General features: G+C 45.4%; 1 protein-coding gene across 2 annotated transcripts; it reads left to right on the top strand.

Annotated features, from left to right (window-relative positions):
• Positions 1-2574: 2574 nt before the first annotated feature.
• LOC110084936 (protein eva-1 homolog C) lies at positions 2575-22963 on the top strand. 2 transcript variants are annotated; one of them, XM_020804686.3, is made up of 8 exons: positions 2575-3896; positions 5586-5785; positions 9359-9482; positions 10641-10793; positions 12023-12166; positions 14894-14968; positions 15337-15426; positions 17912-22963. In XM_020804686.3, exons 1-8 carry the CDS (start codon positions 3797-3799, stop codon positions 18298-18300), a joined length of 1275 nt encoding a protein of 424 aa, XP_020660345.2. In that variant the 5' UTR covers positions 2575-3796; the 3' UTR covers positions 18301-22963. The 2 variants fall into 2 exon arrangements, with proteins under 2 accessions (XP_020660345.2, XP_020660346.2); XM_020804687.3 differs by lacking the exon at positions 15337-15426.
• Positions 22964-23959: the final 996 nt, after the last annotated feature.

The following is a 23959-nucleotide window of genomic DNA, read 5'->3' as shown; positions in this document are numbered from 1 at the left end:
GATAGTACTTTTCAAATACTTGAATGATTGTCATATAGAGGAGGGGCAGGATCTATTCTTGACCACCCCAACATGCAGGACACATAAAAATGGGCTCCGGTTTACAGGCAGCCAGATTTCAGTCGAAGATCAGGAAAAACCTCTTAACTATTAGAGTAGGATGGCAATGAAACCAATTAGGAGGTGGTGCCTGTTCCAACGCTGGAGGTATTCAAGAGAAAGTGAGGCAACCATCTGTCAGATCTAGTTTGATCTGGATTCTTGTATTGAGCAGGGGGTTGGACCCGATGGCCTTAAAGCCCTTCCAATTCAGTTACTGTAGGATTCCATTATTCTTTCATGTAGGCAGAACAGTACAGCACAGTGGTGTAGGGGGAAAGGGGGGACTTGGGAGAACCCCAATGTTTTGCAGAAATTAAAAGAGAGAGAGGGGGGAAAGAAGCTGGAGACTTCCAAAGTGAAGTCTTGTGAGGACTCAAGTGAAGACTTGGGTAGGGTGAATAGGCCTCAGAATGCCGCCTTTCACGCAAGAATGGCAAGCCAAAAAACCATGCCGGAACATTTTCTTCCATGTCTCACTTGTCAGTTTACTAAACTCAAAAGATTGCATTTTTTAAAATACACCTTCCCTGAAACGAACGCAACGTGTTATTTCTCCTTGATTTGAAGGAGCGATGTTTTCCTACCTATGAAATTGAACCAAGCCAACATGGATCGAAACCCTCCTGCTTCGCTTTAGAACAAGCCCTCAAGAAGAAAAACAGGCAATGTGCAAGTCTGCAGATTGTGTTCTGCTGGCCATAATAGCTGCCTTTCACAGCTCTGTTTAAAGAGTTGTCTTCGTTCTCCCTCTGAGACACTTTTGTCTTGTCGTTTTTTGTCCTTGTTGACCTCAGATTTTCTAATCAACAGATTCTGTGAACAGTCAGTGGCAAATAATAAGAATGCGGTACATTCAGTCAAGCGCATTTAGTTTTGCCTTTCGAAGTTTGCTAGCCAGAAGTGCCGCTTGTGAAAAGTTCTGCTTTTCAACTGCAGTTCCCAGAAACTCTGGGCTACGTTGCCTGAGAGATGCTATCAACAGCAGAATCCTTTCAGGCTCTGGTTAGGCGGATGGTTCTAGAACAGGGATTTGCAACTTGGGGTATGAGTTGGAACCCACCCCTCTCTTTTTTCGGGGGGGAAATGCTTACTTTTAAGAGGGACTTGGGACTTGGTGCCAAAGTCTCAGACTTGGGACTTGCGAACATCCCTGCCAAACCATGTGTTGCAGACACATCACTACAGTGCGCATGCTCAGCACTGCACCTCTCATAGGGTCAGCTTTCACTCACAAACATTTGAGTGCTGTCATACCATTAGTGGTGTATATATTAAGGGGGCCCCTCAGTCAGTCCTGTGAACAGCATCCAGTGACCAAGTTCTGGGTCTTCTCTGATGTATTTACTTGAATGTAATGTATCTCTCAAGTTTTTAATGCAAATATATAATCACAGTCTGTTCACCTTATCATCCCATTGCTTTTTAACCCCATTATTGGGCTATTTATTTACAGCTACAACACGCGCATTTGAAATAACAGCAACCATATTCGTGACAAACATTTTGCTAATAGGAATGGTACAATTTGTGGGCATGGGATGCCAAGGGGTGGGCAAGTGAAGAAAGATGGAGAACCCGGGATCTGGAAGACGCTTCTCCAGCCTCATGCCCCCCAAATGCACTGGGTTATAACTCCCACCATGCTGGCTGGGAATGGTTTATAGTCGTACATTTGGGGTTACAGCCCTAGACATCTGGAGAAAGCCAGGTTAAGAAAAAGCCCATCGGAAACTGCCTCCTTTTAAAAATAACGCAGGAGTTGGTTCTATATTAACAGATTATAATTGATTCATCTTGCTTGGGTATTGTCTTGTGTTTCTTGGCTGGCAGGGACCCTCTTCAATTTCAAATACATTTTTTTTCCAAGTCCTGCTTCAAGGCACTGGAGGTCAAGTCCCGACCTTCTGCATGAAAAGCAGGTGTTCAGCCCTTGAACTATGGCCCTTACTCGAAACAGGAATTGCCTAGGCTCACAAGAAGCTGCCTTAAACAGAACCAGATGGCTGATCTGTCTAGCTCAGTGGGGTTTCTGTGCCAACTGGCAGTAACTCTGCAGCATTTTAAGCAAGGACCCTTTCCAGACTTAGCCAGAAATTCCAATAATTGCACCTAGTACATTTCGTGAGGCAGGTATTTTATGAGCTACCCTAGATCCGGGCATGGGGGCCTGTGCTTTTCACAGCTATGTGCTAAGCAGCCGTTCGGAATGTAATAGTGTAATATTGTAATTGGCGAAGCTTCACCGACACACGTGGGGACCCTCTGCACACGTTGCACTTCTGTCTGTCGTCTGCCAGATCTATGAAAAGCCTGCAAGGAGTCCTCTTGAAGTGTGAACACTCTATATCAGGAAAAAGTTGGTGACAACTGGCTACATACAAAGAACAGTTTACTACCTTAAGTAATGAATCCGATTGACTAAGATGTTCTATAAGGATATTATTGGGCCCTTTGCAGTTGGTTAGAAGTTCAGGGGTAGCCAGACCTCTGTTTTGTTTCCTGTGGACAAGAGAACACTGGAGATGTTTTTGGGTGGTTTTTATTTCCTTACAAATAAGTTCTACATCCATGGTGGCAAACAGCAGGCTGTCTTCCAAAATATGTAACTGATCCACTGACCCAGAAACTCGAAAATTTACTTCTTTGTGTTGCAGCTATTGTAGAGTTTTGAATTTTTGGTTAAATTCCTCTAGCTGTGGAGCAGAACGGCAGGGATTCACTAAGTAGAATGTCTTCAAGCTCCCCAGAGCAGGCTACCCTTTTTTTCTTTTTAGCTGGTACTTAACGATCTCAATAACTCGCTCTGAGACATTTGTGAGAGGAAATAAAAATTTTCATTACTTACAGTTGAACAGATCAAACAGCAAACGGACAAACGTGGCTGCTTTCAGCGACAGACTTCAACAGACTGATGAGTGCTTCATCAGACAGAATAAAAGAGAAAAAAAGACACAGAGCAAAGAGGCGGGTCTCTCTTTGAATTCAAAGGTGGGGAAGGAACAATGGGTTAGTGCTGGATAGATAGACAGTCCTCCCACCCCAAAAAGGCCCCTCCTAGTCAAACCTGCACAAGGCAGCATGCAAAATTGCAAAAACCCCAATAGTAACAACTGTCAAAGCCCCCTGGTCAGCAGAGCTATTTTCCCATGCTGGCCAGAAGATTCTGGCAGCTGTAGTTCAGAAAGGATTTTTGAACTAGGTCTCCCAGAATCCTCCAGCAACGATGGCATATGTTCATGGCATCTGGAAGTTCCAGTAGAAAAACCAACAACCCACTTTTCCCAGTGCTGTACCCCATTCAGTCCACATAAAGACCGAATGCATCTCCCATCCAAAAATGCAATTTTGTCACCAAAACACGGATTCACTCAAGTGGAAGATTCCACAAGCAGCCCGACTTTCCTAGGTGGGTGGGAAATGTTCTGATATTGTTAAGTCCGGGCATGAAGAAGCCTAAGGCCAGAACCAAGTGGAGTTGTTGGTCCTTCTTTGGTTAACTAACCGCACACACATGCACACCCTTCTCTTCCCCTCTACGTGCTGGCAGTGCAAAGAACCAACTCATTGTTAATGAACAATAGGAGCATTTAAGTTCCAGCAGCAGAAAGGGAGGAAAATTAGCAACCGAGCTGGAGTTAGAACAGGACTGGAACCAAAACACTAACAGAAATACTAGGATTAAGCGTAAGATGCAATGCCTGGCTCTCGGTGGATGAGTTGGCTTCAGATTGTCCGGATCACCCTGGGCTTCTTGTGCTTTTCAGTTTTCCTGGAGGCAGCCCCGGAGTTTTCAGGTGAGTGGGGAAGATGAACTCAAACAGGGAAGAGGAAGGTGTCTTTCTCCACATCTTGTCTTGTTGCAACCGCTGTCTCTGGACAAGTGGCGGCCAAGGATGGGGAATGACTTCCACGAACGGTCCACCCAAGAACTTTTGATCTTTCTGTTTTGCACAAAGAGGCAAAGTAAACTCGCTAAGGCAGAAAGGGCAGCTCAGGATCTTTCGTTGTGCATTCATTTTTACCACTGGCTCCACGCCTCTGAAAGTTCGGGATGCTTTTGTTGTTATTATTTTAAGAACGAAACAAATGCAGAGCTGGCGAGGATCTTGGAAGGAGATCAGATTCTCTTAATTTTCATGTCTGTGTTTTCCTGCTCCAAGCTTCTTATTGTCAAAACCAAAAGCAAAGCAAAATGTGCTGCTTATGTGCCATTCCATAGTGCTTAATGCACACTCTGGATGGTTTATAATTTAATTATGCAGGCTGCACACATACACACACACACACAGAGCAAGCTGGGTATTGACCTTGGAAGGATGGAAGGGTGAATCAATCTCAAACCCTACCTGAGCCCACCAAGACCACCATCAGGTCATGATGAGCAGAGTCTTGATTGCCATAGTGCAGTTTAGCCGCTGCAGCACATCAGATTTAAGGGTTTTAGACCACACCAAGTGTGCCAGAATTCAAGCTGCTCCCTGGACTGCAATGCTCTGAAGCTCAATCTCCAGAGAGAAAGGCAGCTATGATTGAAAAAGTACAGTACTACCACCTCACAATGATAATTGCTAAGCTTTCTCAGGTCCTCTCTTGATTATCAAGTTGTATATTAGCTGAAGCAGCCTCTGGCTGCCATACTTCTTTTCTTAATTGTAGATATTGTTAAGTGTAATGATATTGGACAGTCCTGGTTTCCACTGAGTGGATAACTCCATCAGCATCATTAAATGGGGCCACACCGTTCCTGCAGCTGTTGCCACTGTGCAAGCCGGGATGTTCATAAAGAAACCCCACCCTTTGCTTGCCAACAAGAACATCTGCACAAGTGGTGCAGTTATTACAGCGGTAAGATCCTCTGCTCCGCAGAAACTCAATAGGAGGCTGTGCTTTAGGTTATATGTGACACATCAAACTCCTCTACTGGTGGCACCATTCAAGATGAAACTCTGCTAGAACGGATCAGAAACTGGCAGGGATCCAGTGAGGTTCTGCTATGAGCCTGGGGGGTACTTAGGACTTCTTGGGAAGATATAAAGTTCTCCTGCATCATAAAAAGGCTCCAGGCACACCCAGGATGCACTAGATTCTAGATACTGGTAGCACAAGGTATTCCAAAACACAAAATGAATTCCAAGAAGGGAAGGAACATGAAGACAACTGGACAGATAGCAATAAATAAGAGCAAATATTATCTAGCTAGAATCCTCTGTCGGTTAAGCCTGATCGGTAAAGCACAGCTGGTGGTGAAGGGTCCAGGGGATTTCTGGATAGCCAAGACTTGGAACCACTGAGATAAATAAGAACTTTCATACCATATACAGTACCATGATCACTACAAGTGCGTGTGTTTATATAAGCACAACCGTTGTTATTGTTGTATATCACTGTTGTCCTGTTTTGGATTTGGTTACGTTTCTAATCCTTAGCACAACGGTCTGCTCAAATTCCTGAAATCTCTTAATCGTCTCCTCCCTGCTGCTCAGGTTACTTGCAAAAGGTCTTGAAGAACCACACAGCCCACGCTTGTGATGGGGAGCAGCTGACGATCCTCTGCCCCCACAAGACCACCGTTGCGGTTCTCTCCGCCTTCTATGGGCGTCGGGTGCCCAGTCAAAATCTCTGCCCCACCTCAGGAGACGCCTCCTCGGAGAGCACGAATTGTATGTCTGCCACCGCGCATCAGGTAAGAAGCCTCTCGTGAAGTACAGGGCAGAACGTGCGGCAATGGCTTTGGGGGAGTCAAATTCTTAGAATCTCCCCACCTAAGAAATGCATCCTGGAAGCTGGAGGCAATGCAGTTGTTGCTATGTGCTACCTATTGACTTCCAGCCTATGGTGATCCTAACAAGTTATTTCCCTGAGAGAGGTTTGAGGACTTGTTCATCTTTGCCTTTATCTTTATCGTCAGTGAGATTCCATGGCCATGTGCCATTTTAAATACAAGTCTTCTGAATCCCAGTTTGACACCCTGTCTACTAAATTATACTGGCTCTCGCTTTACAACTGAACCAACGGATGTTGGCTAAACTAATAGAACGACAAGCATGAGAACCCTGCTTTGAAAGTGTTTGCTTTCAAACCAACTGATGTTAATGTTAATCATAGTTTTATCAAGTCTAGATAAACCAGTGGCTCCCAACCTCGGGTCCCCAGGTGTTCTTGGACTGCAACTCCCAGAAACCCTGGTCAGCACAGCTGGTGGTGAAGGCTTCTGGGAATTGTTGGGTAGCCAAGAGTTGGAACCACTGAGATAAACAAGAACTTGCATTTATTCTAGAAGAAGTTGGGGACTGTATGAACCTCAGACTCTGTTCTTATGGGCTAATTTTCTGGCTGAGGATGATGGGTCTAACACATCTGGAGGACCACATCTGGTGTCTGCAGGGTTTTCCTTCTAAGGAGGATCAAAGCAATGTCGTTTATGAGCATAAACACAGACTTGCAGAGCTGGGAGGAACCCCATCGATAACTGAACCAACACTTGGCTGAAGCAGAAGATCACACTCTGTATGAAATCCCCCAGTGAAGGAGAGGTCCCCCTAATCTATTCCACTGCTCTTACAATTAAAAAAAAATCCTTCTAACATTCAGATGAAATCCTGTCTTGTAACTTGAATTCATTACTTCTTGTCCTGCCCTCTGGACTCTGGAAAGCAAGGTGACAGCAATTCATATCTTTGAAAATGGCGTCCATGTCACTCCTCGGTCTTCTTTTTTCCAGGCCAAACATATCCAGCTCCTTCATCTCTTCCTTAGAGGGTGGGTTTCTGGATCGTTCACCATCCTGCACGCACACAGCATGTCTTGCTACAACGCACCTGTGTGTTTTATCTGGATGTGAGCCTTAACCTCACATTCAATGACATTTAAATACGTACAAAGAGTGGGAGGAACATCTTCGGAACTCAGAACTTGGTGGCATTAATATAGAACACAAGAGACACTAAAGGGATGAGGGAGATTAGAAAGAAAAAGTGTAGGAGGTGGAACACAGTCGTTAAGACTGTGCTGGGTATTATATTTTTGGTTGGCACTGCCATCACCATTATAACAGCAACAATTTATCAGGATTTTCCAGAAACAAAAAGTTTTACATGTTGTAGAACCACTGCCTTCATCTTTCAAACACTAGTGACTATTTAAGGAGCATCGCCATGGAGCATCTTTGATGGGGTGGGGGAGAAATGGTGAGCCTTGAGCAGGGTTGAGAGTTCTATAATAACTTGATTGATTCATTTTATTTTTCACATTGGAATCAGTTACAGGCCATAGAACATGTGTGTATCTTGCCTTAGAACTGTTCAAATGTCTATTTGGACAGAAAAAGCTGGAGGGCAAAATAAGTAAATGCTGCCAGTGGCAAACACCCTCCCTTGTGGATGGCGAAGTCCTTTGCCCACTGTGGCCCCAGGCGTAGTGGGCCAAGGAAATGAAGGGAGTGACCCAATGGCCTTTGGAAGACACACGGCTTCGCCTAGTGTCTAGCTGGAGAGATCCACTTGGCCACCCTATCAGTATCAATGTGACCAGGATGGCATAATGGATAGAGTGATTAAGTAGGATTTAGGAAGCCTGAGGATTTTAACCCTGGTCTCTAGAGTTGGGGACGTGGTGGTGCTGCAGGTTAAACCACAGAAGTCTCTGTGCTGCAGGGTCAGAAGACCTGCAGTCATAAGATCGAATCCAGGTGATGGAGCAAGCCCCTGTCGCTTGTCCCAGCTCCTCGCCAACCTAGCAGTTTGAAAGCATGTAAATGCGAGTAGATAAATAGGTACCACCTTGGTGGGATGGTAATGTCATTCTGTGTCTAGTGATGCTGGCCACGTGACCACGGAAAGTGTCTTCGGACAAACGCTGGCTCTATGGCTTGGAAATGGGGATGAGCACCACGCCCTAGAGTTGGACACGGCTGGACTAAATGTCAAGGGGAACCTTTACCTTTGCCTTATTCTAGAGTCATAATCAGTCACTCTGTCCACTGCACCACACTGGGTACTAAATGCGCAAGTGGTGGAAGGTATTCTTCATTGCATGCCCAATTCTCCCTGGTGGTGCAATAGATCGTGTGATGGGTTGTGCATAACTGGGCAAACAGTGGTCAGCAGCAGGGGCAATAAACACAGCTTGTTCAGTTGGCCTCACATCTACCGTTTCCTGCAATGCATTTTGCATCCTGAAAGGCTTGAAATGGCCTTGCTTGGGTTCCTAAGGCCCATTAGGTTTGTGGGTCCCTCACTTTTCTGTGGTTGTTTTTTCTCTATGACATCTGTGCGATCCACTGGCCCCAAGGCCAGTGTTTGTATACTGGCTCAGGGAGGCAGACAGACACTTGGAATTAAGGAAGGGTGAGGCTCCAGCTTATCTCAAGATCAGGGACTTGTTTTTAGTAGAACAGAACTCTTGGCCTTTTCTCTCTCACAACACACACACACACACACACAAAATCTATTCATAATTTTCCAAAACTTTTATTTATTTCAGTGGCGTTTGCATGCATGTGTCATAGAGAGGGAGAATTCTGATGGCTTTCTTGTTAAAGAATAGCAGAAACTCTTGCAAATTCCTGCAAATCACTCAACGCATAGCTGGCTGGGGGGGGGGGGGTTCTGGGAACTCTAGTCCCAAAAAATTAACATTTCCAAGCTCTGTGTCTAGTACTAGGTTCTCATCAACCTGTTGACCACATTGTTCTACAGAGTGGATGCATATCTCCTAAAGCTGTGGGAGTTTTTGCAATCTTGTATGATGCCTCTCATAGGTTTGGCTGGAAAGGATCTTTCTGAGCTAGGATGACTGTCAATCGAACCAATAATTTCTTTCCTGCTTCTCAAATCAAAGAGAGACCCTCCTTTGTGTTCAGTGCTTCTCACCCCCACCCGTGTTGTCTGCTTGGAGTTAGTCTGTTGACATCTGTTGTTGAAAGCAGTCATGTTAGTTTGCTGTTTGATACGTTTGATTGTAAGTAATGAAACATTTTATTCTTTCTACTACTAGTTACTCAGAGTTAGCTATTGAGATTGTAAGTGCCAGTTAGTGAGAAAGGAGGGGTGGACTAATCTAGGGAAATTGAAGCTTTCCTGCTCTGTGAATTCCTGCACTTCACAGAGGAATTTAACCAAAAATTCTAAATTATACCACATCAGGCCCCTTCCCCTTTAAAGAGTAGACATTATTAAACTTTCTGATTATAGTCTACCTAAGCACCAAATAGAGGATCTAAGTCTGCTTGAACTGAAAGCCTGTTCTCCTCCTGCAGAAAATGGTGGACGAGTGTCAGGATCAGCGATGGTGTCACTTCTCTGTCCACAGCCGGGTGTTTGGGCCTGATCCATGTCCAGGGACGCACAAGTACCTGGTGGTTTCATATAAATGCAGGCCAGGTGAGTGAGCTCAAGGTGTTAATAAGACTCTAATTCCTGACTGCCAGGAGCTGTTGCTGATAGTCCTGTTGATGCCCTACCTGGAGAGCTTGAAAAAGTTACTTTGGGGGATGACCTCCTCCAGAATTCCCTGGCCAGCCTGGAAGCTGTCATCCTTGAAAGTAACATTTCCACGCTCTGTCTCCTTGTGTGCCCGTTTGCAGAAATCAAGTGGGCTGGTAGACTGGAGAAACAGGGCTTTCTACCTAGTGGCTTCTCCCTGCTTGCGAAATTATATAATTCAGGTTTTCCAAGCCCCATTCTTGCAGGCCCTAAAATGGGACCCAAGGACCTCTCTATTTCACATGCCTATAACTAGGATGTGCTGGCCAGGTAGCTAATTCCCCACTATGCATCACAGAAGAGCCAGCCTGTGTGGCCTTGGGCAAGCTGTATAGTCCCAGAGCATCCTTAGAGGAAGGAAACAGTGAGCCACTTCTGAGTTCTCTGTACCTAGAAAACCTTGAAGAGGGTCACCTTAAGTCAGAATCGACTTGATGGCACATAATTATTATTATTCTAACTATGACACTTAGTGCAGCTATTGTGCAGATGGAACTATCTGGCTTTAATTGCTCCTGTTCTTCTTGTAATTGTTACTTAGTCACTGGCTGTATGCCACAAAATGGATTGTTGTATCTTACTGCTTTGAAGGTCTTTTTGGTGTTACTTTTATTTTTTTGGTGTGGTATTTGCTTGATATTTTTATACTTAACAGTTGTTAGCTTTAAAAATTTTGTTTTTATGATTTAAGCTGTTCTCTTTAAGGAGAAAGATGAGGTAGCCAATCAATCAATCAATCAATCAATCAACCAACCAACCAACCAACCAACCAACCAACCAACCAACCAACCAACCAACCAACCAACCAACCAACCAATCAATCAATCAATCAATCAATCAATCAATCAATCAATCAATCAATCAATCAATCAATCAACAAGCAAACATTATTTGTTGTGACTTTCACCATTATTGTATGCTGCATTGGGAGAGTTTGCTTTAAAGGTTGATCCAGAGATGCATTACAGAAGTGGAACCTAATCTGGGTTGGTGGTTGGTGGATTGCCAATGGCCAGAATACTTGAGTGAGTTGACCTGGCTTGTGTTCATTCCCAGCCAACCACCGCCTCAAGACCGTGTGCGAGAACGAGAAACTCAGACTGCAGTGTCGAAACAAGTCGGTCCTTGCTATTTACTCTGCAATCTATGGGAGACCTTTGAGGGGAAAGCCGGAGTGCAGTCCTGTGAACAGGACAGAACCCAACATAGGTATGAAGGAGGGGGAGAGGGACTGGTGTTCCCCATCTGAAGGGATGCTGGGGCTTGAACCGCCACTGCCTTTTCCTGCTTTGCCCTCCCTCCTTTGCAAACATTTGGCCTCTTTGTCTTGTTTGTGGTTCCTGACATTTGGGCCAGTCCAGATGGACAGCCGCGGTTTGGGAGAGGGGACTTAGAACTGTTACCAATGATGGAAAAACTAAGGGTGGCGGCCAACTCTCCTGCGGACGGAGCCATCGCTCTCCCACCCCAATTGTATGGGGGTCGTCTACTGTCTCCCCCAATTCCCCTTGAGTGCTTTTACCCAGAGAAGGAAGAGGATGCGATGAAGACAGCAGGGGTGATGACAGACATGGGGGTTGCACCGCGACTGAAGCAGAGTAGGAGCAGCTGCCCCAAAATTGTCCTTCCTTTCTCCATGATGCCTCTTTAGCTCAGCTGCTTCTCAGCCACCTATTCAAAAAAATCCATGGCTCTGAAGGGGGATCCTCAGGCCCAGGGCATTGTGGGGAGCTAGCCAAAAAATAAAAATAAAAATAAATGCCTGGCCGCCCTCTCACAATGCTTTAGCCCCGAGGATTCCCCTTAGAGGAGGCACTTTTAAAAATATCTGGTCAAAAAGCTAGACGGGCTTCAAGGAAGATCAGGGCCCCTCGTGGGAATGCAAAGGTTTGCCCCGTGAATCTTCATAAAGCTTGGAAATTTTATTCTAAAAAACCTGCAGCTGCAAAATACCCCAGGCAGCCAGCCAGCATGGCCACAGTCCTTGGAGCTGTGATCCAAATAAATAAATTTACAAATCACTACACTCTGATAGTGCCATTGCTGTTACATTTAAGGGTTTAGAAAACCTTAGGGGAAAATGTGCTGAAGCTTTTCCTCATGTATTTGTTTGTGTTGCCCTCTTGTGCTTGTCTTTTCAAATGTTTGTCTCTGTTGTTTTTGTTTGCTTGGGTGATAGTTTTGAGCTTGAAAATGTAACAAAATGGATTAAAAATAAAACCACTTTCGAGATTGCAGATCCAACCTCCTAATGCTTCTTTGAGGTTCGCCCTTAGTCCCATTTCACAGGCCATCCATGAACCGGCACCAAGAAATACACAATGCGGAATTGCTGCCTGTTTGATATCTTCACCGCTACACGGGGGCCCAGATCCGCTTGCAGGCATTTCCACCCTGCTCTTTACGAGGGGCTGACCCTGCTTCTTTCTGCATTATAGAATGTCTCGCTCCCGATGCCTTGAGAAGAGTCTCCCGGAAGTGCCACAGAAAGGAAAACTGCACTGTTGTGGCTAATAAAGCCACTTTTGGTGACCCCTGCTTCCCTGGCGTCAAAAAGCAACTGAGAGTTTCCTACACCTGTGGTGAGTCGCCTTGGAGCCCAGCGGTATTTGTGTTTGTCTTGAATGCCAGCACGGAGAAAAGAATAGGAGGCAGGGCGGGAGGAGAAGAAATATTGATTGTGACCATCCTCATAGCCAGATCCCAAAGAGAGCCCAATAATTCAGATAGTTCTTTTGAGCTCTATCTGCCCCTACAGAGGGAATGGAGAAGCTGGCGTTGTAGTGATGGGGATAGAGAACATGGTTGGAGGCATCTGGAATTTAGTTACAGTGGTGCCTCGCTAGATGATGATAATCCGTTCCACTCAAATCTCTGTTTAGCGAAATCATTGTCTAGCGAAAAGCGTTTCCCCATTGGAATGCAATGAAACCTGTTTAATGCATTCCAATGGGGAAGAATCGTCGTTGTCTAGCGAAGATCGGCCATAGGAAAGCCGCTTTACGAAGCTTAGGTCCCGAAAACACCTGTTTGCGAGTAGGCAGGAAGAGGCAGATTCAAGGACTCTGAAAAAAACCCTCCAAATTTAGTGGCAGATACCAAGCAGGCTCTTCACAGACACCCACCATGAGAGGAAAAGCATGCAAGACTGTGTTTACTCAACAGGGGTTGACTTTGCTGATCAAAAGTCAGCCTTGGATCCTCTCTCACGATGCCCAAGAGAACGGGCAAAATCTTGCTTTAAAAGCCTACATAATGCTTCCACCTGCCTATATAAAAAACGGAAAATCCATGCTATCTATATCAGAGAAGCTGCTCCTATTTCCACTGATAGTGGGCAGAAATCTCCTCTAAAGCATGAAAGCAATAGCCTTTGCTACTCCAACCCATTGTTACTCTTCAGTAGAGATGGGCACGAATCAGGAAAATGGTGATTCGTTTATATTTGTGATTTGTCAGGGTTGGCAAATCACAAATTACAAATTTATGATTTTTTTTCCTGATGAATCGAAGAATCAATTTGTCAATTCATTTTCGTCTTTACAACCCTATGATATTCCCCCCCCCAAAAAAAGCTCCTGGAAACACCAATTTTTCAGGGAAGCTCCCCCTGCCTCTCCTCTACAAACCCTGCAAGCTTGTTGAAGTTTGGGTTTCTGACACTTTCCCCAGGAAAGTGCCCTTTAGTAGTTGGCTTGGGGAAGCCCAGTCTTCACCAAACTTGGATATTAGAAGAGAGTCAGTAGAAGTTTCTCTGTGATTTTGGTGTCTTTAGGTCCTTGGGGTGGCTTTCCTGGGGGGGCTTCTTTGTGGGCATATGGCTTGCACATGTGAAACCCCATCTTTACCAAATATGGAGGAATTGTAGAGAAGCATCAGCGGAAGCTTCCCTGCAATTTAGGTGTATCTAGGTCCCTGGGGGACTGTTTTATAGCCGAAGAAATCAATGAATCAAAAATCAGTAAAAATTAATTGATTCATATGAATACAAATTGACAAATTAGCAATTTTTGAATGAATTTGGTATTTCTGATCCTTAGTAGCTTGCATCCAGGGGCATTCTTGGGACTCTCTGAAAGTGTTGGACTACATCTCCCATCAAAACCTCCAGCCTGATATCAATGGGCTCAATAAGAGAATCAAATTGGTACCTCTTTCTGTGTGTGTGTGTGTGCCCATCTGTATGGGAACTGGCTCTGTGAAAGAAACAGAGAATTAATGTTGCTTTCTGCAGGAAATCTAATGGAACTGGGGATTCACAGCCTGGTAAAACTACATTTTTGGACTACAATTCCCAGAATCCCCCAAATGGCATTGATACTTTGGTCAAGGCATTCTCAGAGTTGTCGTTCAAAAGCAGAACTATTTCTAACTAAATGCAACTAAGCACAACTAACCAACCAACCAACCAACCAACCAACCAACCAACCAACCAACCAACCAACCAACCAACCAACCAACCAACCAACCAACCAACCAACCAACCAACCAACCAACCAACCAACCAACCAACCAACCAACCTTCAAAATCCATTCTTTGCCATTTGATAGTGAAGAAATCTCCTAGACTATTAATCATCATCATTTTAGAACTGCAGAACGGGAAAAAACCCATGTTTTAATCTTTTAATTTTATTTTAAATAACATATTGTTTAATTTGTCTTTAATAATTAACTTATGGTGTTTTAACTGTGTGAGTTTTAATGCTGTAAGCCACGTTGGGTCCCTTTGTTGGGAGAAATGTGGCATACAAATAAAACTAATAATAATACTAATAACAACCCCACGGATCATTGAGTCCAGCCTCTGTCTAGGAGGCCCAGTGGGGAATCGAACTCCCAACCCTTTGCTCTGCAGCCAGAGGCCTTAATGTTGTGAACCCTTCTTGCATAGCCAGATTAAGCTGATTTATGTTGTCACAGGAATATCCTAAGTCCACACTTATCTTTTCAAGCAAACAGAATTCTGGGCAAGTGCTACCTAGCTTCCTGAAACTGATCACCATGTAGACGCAAGGTGCTTTTCAGTTAAAAAAAAAAAAGCAGAGCTAACCATTACTGGTTCCCTTTCAACTGCAACATGTATTAGCCATTTGACAGCACAAACGGATCAAAGAGGCAGATGGCCGCCTATAAACAGCTTCCTGCATGGAAGAGGAGGAGGTGGCCGTGGCTGTATTGTGGTATTTATATCAGCCTTTATGCTGTGACCATAGAACAGGCATTGACCCCCATGGAAGACAACAGCAAGACTTTGATGATTGTCACCTACATGTCACCATCGACTCCACCTTTCTCTCCTTTTTTAGTGCCAAGGCAACTGCTGGAAGAGGTGGGTCGTGACTCGCAGGCAGACCCGTTCTCCCTCTCCGACTACACACATGGTAATTAATTCTCTGTTTTTATCCTTCCTTGTAGGCAACGTTCTAGATTAATTGACGGGCTCCTCCCACACACATCCTTGCAACACGCAGGCTAAAGAGGGCAGTTCATCCCTCTCCACAGCAGGCTCAGGGGCTGAATGCCCGCAGGGAAGTAGTCTGGGGGAACCTCTGAGAATCACGCAGGAGGTACAGATGTGCTCAAGAAGAGTAGGACGTTTGCTGGAGTGCACCCCTCCCTTTTAGCCTTGCCTCCGAGCTGTGTCCCCATCCCTAAACGATCCACCTTAAAATCCCCGAAAAGAGGGACACTTCCGACTCTTGAACCCTTGTCAGTAAGATGGCGTTGCTGTCCCCCTTGTTTGCTGCAGGTGGCTGGTACACTGGGCCGACGCAGTCCAGGCTGCAAGAAAATCTGATGATATTTACTAACTCCCTGGAGACTTTTGCCCACATCTGGGGTACGTGTGACTTCCCTGGCTGTGCAAGACAGGCCGTGGTGGGTGTTGGGAGAGGGAGGCCTGTTGCTAAGATGGCCACCTGGTCAGGGTTCCCTTGTTCATTCACATGCTTGTGTGGAAGGTGCTTTTGGTCTTCAACAGGACGATTCCACAGGATTCTACCTGTAGTTGAGTGGAAAAAGAACCACTTTGGGCCCAAGGGCTGAAGGGGTTCTGGACAACCACACAGAGATCCCAATGCTCCTTTCTGGTGTTGGACTACAATGCCCAGAAGCCCTTTCCAGTGTGGCCATGCTGGGTGACGGATGCTGGGAAATGTAGTCCAACAGCTAACTCTTCCAAAATCTGCGGGAACAGATGGGGCTACTTCCCAAAGTGGGTGAGCTGTCCCCTACATATCCCAATCTAATCAAAATTAGAGCCTTCAGAAGTGGCTCAACAGTTGGGATTTTTTAAAAAATGTAATCCAGAAATTGAGTTTTGGATCTAATTTGTTTTAGCCCTTAGGATGGATGCTTCTTCCCTTCCCTACTCAAGAGCAGCCCAGCCCAACTTTCAGCCTTTCGGTTGTATTTTTTCCGGCCGTTTCTGTGTCTCCCCACCCTGACTTCTCATGGTGGAAGATGGCAATGGTAACTTGACCTAGGATAGGAGATGCTGCTGTAGATCTTAAAAAAGGAGGCCCAAGGGTTGAATCAACCCAAGGTTTGGGTGGCAACATAACCAGTTTTACAAAAGGTAGTCCTGTGACAGCATTTTAGAAAGCAGTCCTCTTTTCGATGGTGGTGTCTATTGGAAGGGCTGTCCAGAGGAAGTGTGTGTTTGTGTGTGTGTGAGAGAGAGATTTGGGACCTTGAAATTACCCATCCGCAGTGAGCACCTGGACAGTAGATTCAACACGAACAAAAGCCACCTGGTAGCAATTTCCCCCTTGAATAAGATGTGCCCTAATTCCTTTGAAATTCTAGAATTGTTTATAATTTTTTGTCTGAATATAGAAAGTATCATATGCAAAATTTACAAATTGCTCTCCTCTCCTGTGGTGAGAGAGCTCTTCCTTCTGGTGATGTGTAAGTGGCCACTACATCCAGCAAGAGGTGGCTGGATAGCTCAGTGGTTTAGCTATCTGGCTGTGGAGCCAGAGGTTGGGAGTTTGATTCCCCCACTGGGCCTCCTGGGAGAAGAGCCAGCCTGGGTGGCCTTGGGCCAGCTGCACAGTCCTAGGGCACTCCCAGAAGAGAATGGTAAACCACTTCTGAATATTCTTTACCTAGGAAAGGATTGCCATGTCAGAATTAACTTGACAGTGTGCAGCTTTTATAATATATTGATCAAGCATATTGCTTCCCTTGAAAAACCATCCAGGGCAGAGGTGAAAAATATGTATGCATGGGGTGTGCGCGCACACACACAAAGTGGGAAGGTGAAATTCTCTCTGTTTGCAGGAAGGAAAACAGATGGGAAGCCATATGTCTGTGGGTCAGTGGTAGTAGAGAATAGGGCTGAATATTCAGTCCTGCTGAAAAATATATTAAATTAAATATTGTGAGGAGGAACATTTCTTAATTTTGTATGCATTTTCATATTGTATCAGGATATCTTCAGCTTCTGCTACTTCCAAGGCAGGATAAAGAGCTACAAGGGTGTCTGCCTCTCCTCTCCCATATTACAGATTTAGGGAGCCATTGCTCCTATAGTTTTTCATGAAGTCTTAAGGACTAGAAACTTGCTTAATGTCCACATCCCACAAAACAAAGGTATCACATGGGAGCTGTCCAATGCAATCCATTCCCTGGTGATCACACGATGCACAGAGAAATGTGTTCCAGCCTGACCCCAATCCATGCCCAAGATGAACCTTTTTGGTCCAGCTTTACAGTTTCCACTTTTAGGGGCCAGGCTGGAGTGATTCGTCAATAGATAGAAGAGCTGCTTTAAGAGATGTTGTTTAGTCATTAAGTTGTGTCTGACTCTTCATGACCCCACGGACCAGAGCACGCCAGGCCCTCCTGTCTTCCACGGCCTCCCGGAGTTGGGTCAAATTCATGTTGGTAGCTTCGCAGACACTGTCCAGCCATCTCATCCTCTGTCATCCCCTTCTCCTCTTGCCCTCACACTTTCCCAACATCAGGGTCTTTTCCAGGGAGTCTTCTCTTCCTATATGATGGCCAAAGTTCTGGAGCCTCCGCTTCCGGATCGTATCTCATATTAAAGTGGCCCATTCTGGTACAATCCAATGCATACCTTTGGAGTGGTCTGATTGCATCCTAAGATTCTCAGGAACTGGATACTTTGTCTGTGATTCAAACTGAGGAATTACCAGCAACCTCCACAGAAAGGTTCTTCTTAGCTGGAGAAAGAAGAACAAATGAGCCAGACCTGGTGGTGGCCATTTTCGCCCATCCCACCCCGTGCAAGAGAGGGTGGGTGGGTCTGTGTTAGTGCATCTGTGTATCTCCTGACGGTGACCCTTCCTCTTTTGCAGGTGTTCCCGAGAAAGTGGGCTTTTATTTCCTGTGTGGGGTTTCAGCAGGGCTGTTGTTTCTCCTCCTCCTCTTTGCCCCCAAAATGGCCTTCTGGCGGGACTTGAAGGAGACCTTCAAAGCCACCGAGCTGAGCGAGAGCTTGGAGCTGGAGAGGACCAAGTTGCAGGACGAACGGGAGGAAGAGAGCCGAGACGACAGCTCCTCCGACTCCTCTTTCCGCCACCTCACCTGCACCTACCATAACTCGAACAACATCTTTGGACCAGAGCTGACGGCGGCCCTGGAGGGAGCCGCCGACCAGAGGATCCACGGTGAGGGAGAGGAGATCTGGATCCCCAAGGAATCCAGCCCCTATGCCATCCACAAAATCAAGTCTGCCACCAAGTGAGAGAAAGAGGACCTCGGGAATGGTGTCTGATAGATCAGCCTCTTGTAAACAGGCGGAGACTCAGCGGTTTATAAGGACGGAGATCAATAATTTGCTCCCAAAACAGCCAGAGATGGGGCAATGTTCATTTTGTTTGGACTACAATGCCCAGAGTAAACTAGATAGCATGGCACTCAGGAATTCTGGGAGTTGTAGTCCAAGCCAGGCTGGCCCTGCCATTAATCCCGGAGAGACGGTTGCCACAGGCAACGGAAGCCTGAGGTGATGGATTTGGGAGGGCACCACATTCTCCTCCTCCGTTTGCAGGGCATCTTGTGCCCAACCCTGGGGCTCGGTGGGCGGAAGACGAGGCCACTCCCTGTGTGCCAAAATTGCTAGTTACTTCTTTGCCTCTAGGTCTGCTCAGATCCTCACGGCCAACAAAATCTGGGGAGGAGAACTGGAGAAGGCGGCCATCTTTGAAGGAAAGGAGAGTGGGGGTGGGGGTGGCAGCAAAAGCGAAGGGTAGCAGGCATTGCCTTGGCCGCCAGAAAAGGAGACTGAGGGGCTTGTACACTTCCCAGCAGCAACCCAGTCTTTCCAGACTGCTGGCTTTGGCCACCATGGGTCCTTTCCGTCAGTGTAAATGGCCTCCTACAGCTGAGCAGGAGCTTGTTAACAATAGCACTTAATGGGAGGTCCTGGGCCAGATTTCTATTGGTGTACATGTAACGTTTGCGTAACCTTGTACAGTATTTGCATAATTGACATGTTGCTGAGGTTCATCTGGAACGCACAGTTGTTTATCACCAGGTACACAACTAAGATACACCTGGCACCTCATCGATTAGCCACAATTAGCTGCAGGAACTTACACAAACCTCACACAAGAGCCAATAGGACTCTTGCCATGAATTATCAGAGTCACCAGAAATGACTGGATGGCACACAGCAAAAACAAAACAACCTTCTGATTTTTTTGTTGTTTAGTCGTTATGTAATGCCATACTCTTCGTGACCCCATGGACCAGAGCACGCCAGGCCCTCCTGTCTTCCATGGCCTCCCAGAGTTGGGTCAAATTCATGCTGGTTGCTTTGATGACACTGTCCAATGAGCTCATCCTCTGTCATCCCCTTCTCCTCTTGCCCTCACACTTTCCTAATATCAAGGTCTTTTCCAGGGAGTCTTCTCTTCTCACCAGATGGCCAAAGTACTGGCGCCTCAGCTTCAGGATCTGTCCTTCCAGTGAGCACTCAGGGTTGATGTCCTTCAGAATGGATAGGTTTGTTCTCCTTGCAATCCAGGGGACTCTCAAGAGTCTCCTCCAGTGCCACAATTCAAAAGCATCCATTCTTCAGCGGTCAGCCTTTTTTATGGTCCAGCTCTCACTTCCATACATTGCTACTGGAAAAAAACCATAGCTTTCACTATGTGGATTTTTGTTGGCAAGGTGATGTCTCTGCTTTTTAAGATGCTGTCTAGGTTTGTCATTGCTTTTGTCCCAAGAAGCAGGCGTCTTTTAATTTCATGGCTGCTGTCACCATCTGCAGTGATCATGGAGCCCAAGAAAGTAAAATCTGTCACTGTCTCCATCTCTTCCCCTTCTATTTGCCAGGAGGTGATGGGGTCAGTGGCCATGATCTTAGTTTTTTTATGTTGAGCTCTCCTCTTTCACCCTCATTAAGAGGTTCTTTAATTCCTCCTCACATTCTACCATCAGAGTGGTATCATCTGCATATCTGAGGTTGTTGATATTTCTTCCGGCAATCTTAATTCCGATTTGGGATTCCTCCAGTCTGGCCTTTTGCATGATGTATTCTGCATATAAGTGAAATAAGCCGGGGAACAATATACAGCCTTGTCGTACTCCTTTCCCAATTTTGAACCAGTTGTTCCATATCGAGTTCTAACTGTTGCTTCCTGTCCCACGTATAGGTTTCTCAGGAGATAGATAAGGTGGTTAGGCACGCCCATTTCTTTAAGGACTTGCCGTAGTTTGCTGTGGTCCACATAGTCAAAGGCTTTTGCATAGTCAATGAAGCAGAAGTAGATATTTTTCTGGAACTCTCTGGCTTTCTCCATAATACAGTGCACGTTAGCAATTTGGTCTCTAGTTCCTCTGCCCCTTCAAAATCCAGCTTGTACTTCTGGGAGTTCTCAGTCCACATACTGCTGAATCCTACCTTATAGGATTTTGAGCATAACCTTGCTAGTGTGTGAAATGTGTGCAATTGTATGGTAGTTGGAGCATTTTTTGGCCCTGCCCTTCTTTGGGATTGGGATGTAGACTGATCTTTTCCAACCCTCTGGCCACTGCTGAGGTTTCCAAACTTGCTGGCATATTGAATGTAGCACCTCAACAGCATCATCTTTTAAGATTCAAATAGTTCCACTGGAATACCATCACCTCCACTGGCCTTGTTGTTAGCTAGGCTTTCTAAGGCGCACTTGACTTCACTCTTCAGGATGTCTGGCTCAAGGTCTACAACCACACTATCTGGGTTGTCTGGGATATCCAGATCTTTCTGATATAATTCCTCTGTGTATTCTTGCCACCTCTTGATGTCTTTGCTTCTGTTAGGTCCCTCTCATTTTTGTCCTTTATCATGTCCATCTTTGCACAAAATGTGCCTTTAATATCTCCAGTTTTCTTGAACAGATCTCTGATTTTTTTCCCTTTCTATTCTTTTCCTCTATTTATTTGCACTGTTCATTTAAGAAGGACCTTTTGCCCCCCCCCCCCCCGAATCCTGGAAGTTGTGCGGCCAACCCTTGGCACATTGCTTCCCACTTCAAGAGGTGGCAGAGCATAGGCCACCCTTGGGTCCAATGCAGACACTTTAGTGCCTTATTAGAAGAAGGAAAACACTATTGTCAGGAGAGCCAGGCAAACCTCTCCTGAGTCCTGCCCCATCAGTCTATCCACCAACCACATTGTAAAATTTGTTGCTCTTAATTGTTTGTTCAAGACCTAACAACCCTCAAACGCTTCACATTACAACAGGGATAGCTTGCAACCGTATACTCTTCCGGGGAAATCCTTTTCTCTCCGAGATACTGTGAGGGCTGCAGCGAGGCTCAGAGAGAAAGGGAAGTCTGAAGGGATGGTAGACGGTGGAATGGTCCCCACTACTTGGGACTTTCTGAGCCCTGGGATCTGCTACACCAATGGTCCAGGGGGCTTGGCATCTGCCCCCCGAGCTCTATCTTAATAGTACCCACAGGTCAACTATTTGAAATAATGAATTCTTCAGGTGTTTAGATGCCTGCATGCAGTGTCTGCACCACCGTGGAAGATTCCATGAACAACATTTGCACCAGAATTGAATTGCAGGAGCTACAGTGCGTGAGTCAGAACTTAGAAACTCTTTTATTTATTTATTTAAAAACATTTTTTTTTTACTATGGCGCCTGGGGACCTCCAGCCAGCACAGCTGAGGGATTCTGGCAGTTTTAAGAGAACAAGAACAATTCCCCCCCCCCAAGTTCTGATCAAAATATACCCCATTTAAAAGCAACAACCAGAGGCCTCTTGCCTTCTGCTTTCAACTAGTACATTCATGCTATGTATAGACGGTAGCTTTTCAGAAGCCTGATCCATTAATGTTCTCTTTCCCCTTCTATGATGGTCTCTGCTCTAATTTCTTTTCAAGTGCTTCAAAACCCATTTTGACCACGCCACAAAGAGACAGCAAAGACAATTTTGTATGTGAACTGCAAGCAATTATATCACACCATTTTCAAGACTGTAAAAACCAAACTAGACCTTGTACTAGGAGCCAGGAACGTCTGGCCTTCCAGATGATTGGGGCTGTAATCCAATGATCCTGTCACGTTGACCTTTCTGGCTTGAGAACTGAAGTCCAAAACAGCTGGAAGCCAACAATTCCCCATTACTGCATGAGAGACGTGACTGGTCTTTTTCGAAAAAGCACCCCGAGAGGAGGAAGGAGCAGTGGAAGGCAGGGGGCGCAACCCTCTCCCTTTCTGAAATGTGTTCAAAATCCATTCCTCTCCTCTCTACCAATATGTTACCACTCCGAGAAGCAAATATATGGAATCCTGGTATTTTTATCCCCACAGGGCGGCCAGCCGCTGGAGAGGAGTGGTGGTGGAAGGGAGACTCGGTAGATGTTACTAAGGTGGCATAGCCGAGAGGAGACTGAAGGGGGGAGAATGTCAGCAAACAACGGGATCTATTTCTCCAGTTCTTAAAAGGAACCTGGAGCAGAAACAAACATTATAGATAACCCAGCATTAAGGGTTATCTATAATATTTATTTCTGCCTCAGGTTCCTTTTAAAAGGATGCATACCGCTTGGTTTACTGAGGTTGTAATCTGAAGGCGGCCAATATGGGGAGGGGAGAGGAGATTGGCTAAAATTCAGTCCCTCTCTCCAGCCCGGGTTTATTCATCTCTTGTCACTATTGGGGATAAAAGCAGTGAGAGTCGTAGCAGGTGAAGAGCAGAGGAGGGGAAGAGGAGGAGAAATCGTCTCTTCTAGTCCCCCGCTTCTGCCTCACGCTGTACCTGGTGTCACATAGCATGCATCACTTAAAAACAAGGAAGATACGCTTTATTTCCAGATGTAATATTGTTTTACCTGTATGTCTCTGTATGCATTCAGTCGCTTAACTGATTAATTAACTCACTCAAACTCATACAATAAATTATTAAAACTGGCTGGCAACCTTGGAACTGAACAGGATGGAAACCAATGGCAACAGGTCACCAGAGGAGAATGTACAAAACAACCTAAGAAAAGCCTGGGGTTCAAGCCTTCAGATGGCCTGGCAGGATATCCGCCCACTCATTGCCCAGTGTGTGTCACTCATTGTCCAGTGGGGCACCTCTTCCCCTCTGCCATACCCCGATTCCAAGAAATGCCATCACACTCCAAGCCATTTGGGGTTTTGTAAAGACATTTAGAAGAGTGTTATTACCAAGCTCAGAAGGAGTTAAAAAGTACAACATTCAGGAATATATATATATATAATCTCTCTGTGCATGTCCAGATAATGTACAGTAGCAAGAAATGGGAACTCAAGAGAGGCAGTGCACCCCAAATCTCAAATTTCCATCAGCGTAGACACAATTTTAAAAAAAACACTTCTGTTTTTTCTTGTACCCAGCGCACGATAAGACGAATAAAATACAGAGGCAGCTGGATTAAGGGTGCTTCCGGAGGATCTTCAACCATACAATTGCTTGGCCTGATTTGCAGAAACTCAAGAGGGGCAGAGGGGGGCAGCCACCATCATCTTCCACTTGGACCTCCTATTACTGCTTCTTTCTTTCTTTGTTTCTTTGTTTCTTTGTTTCTTTCTTTCTTTCTTTCTTTCTTTCTTTCTTTCTTTCTTTCTTTCTTTCTTTCTTTCTTTCTTTCTTTCTTTCTTTCTTACTAAGAACCATCTGTTTAATGTATTTGCGAAGGCTTTCAATGACCAGGATCTAATGGTTGTTGTGGGTTTTTCCGGCTCTTTGGCCGTGTTCTGAAGGTTGTTCTTCCTAACGTTTCGCCAGTCTCTGTGGCCGGCATCTTAAGAGGACAGGAGTACTTCTTTCTTTCTTTCTTTCTTTCTTTCTTTCTTTCTTTCTTTCTTTCTTTCTTTCTTTCTTTCTTTCTTTCTTTCTTTCTTTCTTTCTTTCTTTCTTTCTTTCTTTCTTTCTTTCTTTCT

Source organism: Pogona vitticeps, chromosome 11 (assembly GCF_051106095.1).
Source record: "Pogona vitticeps strain Pit_001003342236 chromosome 11, PviZW2.1, whole genome shotgun sequence".
In the NCBI taxonomy this organism is placed as follows: Eukaryota; Metazoa; Chordata; class Lepidosauria; order Squamata; family Agamidae; genus Pogona; species Pogona vitticeps.
The sequence above is the reverse complement of the archived record's forward strand: the minus strand, read 5'-3'. Positions and strand labels throughout refer to the sequence as shown.

Excerpts from the sequence above, each read along its gene's own strand:
- LOC110084936 (XM_020804686.3), top strand. The coding sequence starts at position 3,797 with ATGCCTGGCTCTCGGTGGATGAGTTGGCTTCAGATTGTCCGGATCACC. Across the intron at positions 5,786-9,358 it reads TGTCTGCCACCGCGCATCAG|AAAATGGTGGACGAGTGTCA; the intron begins GTAAGAAGCCTC and ends CTCCTCCTGCAG. Across the intron at positions 15,427-17,911 it reads GACTTTTGCCCACATCTGGG|GTGTTCCCGAGAAAGTGGGC; the intron begins GTACGTGTGACT and ends CCTCTTTTGCAG.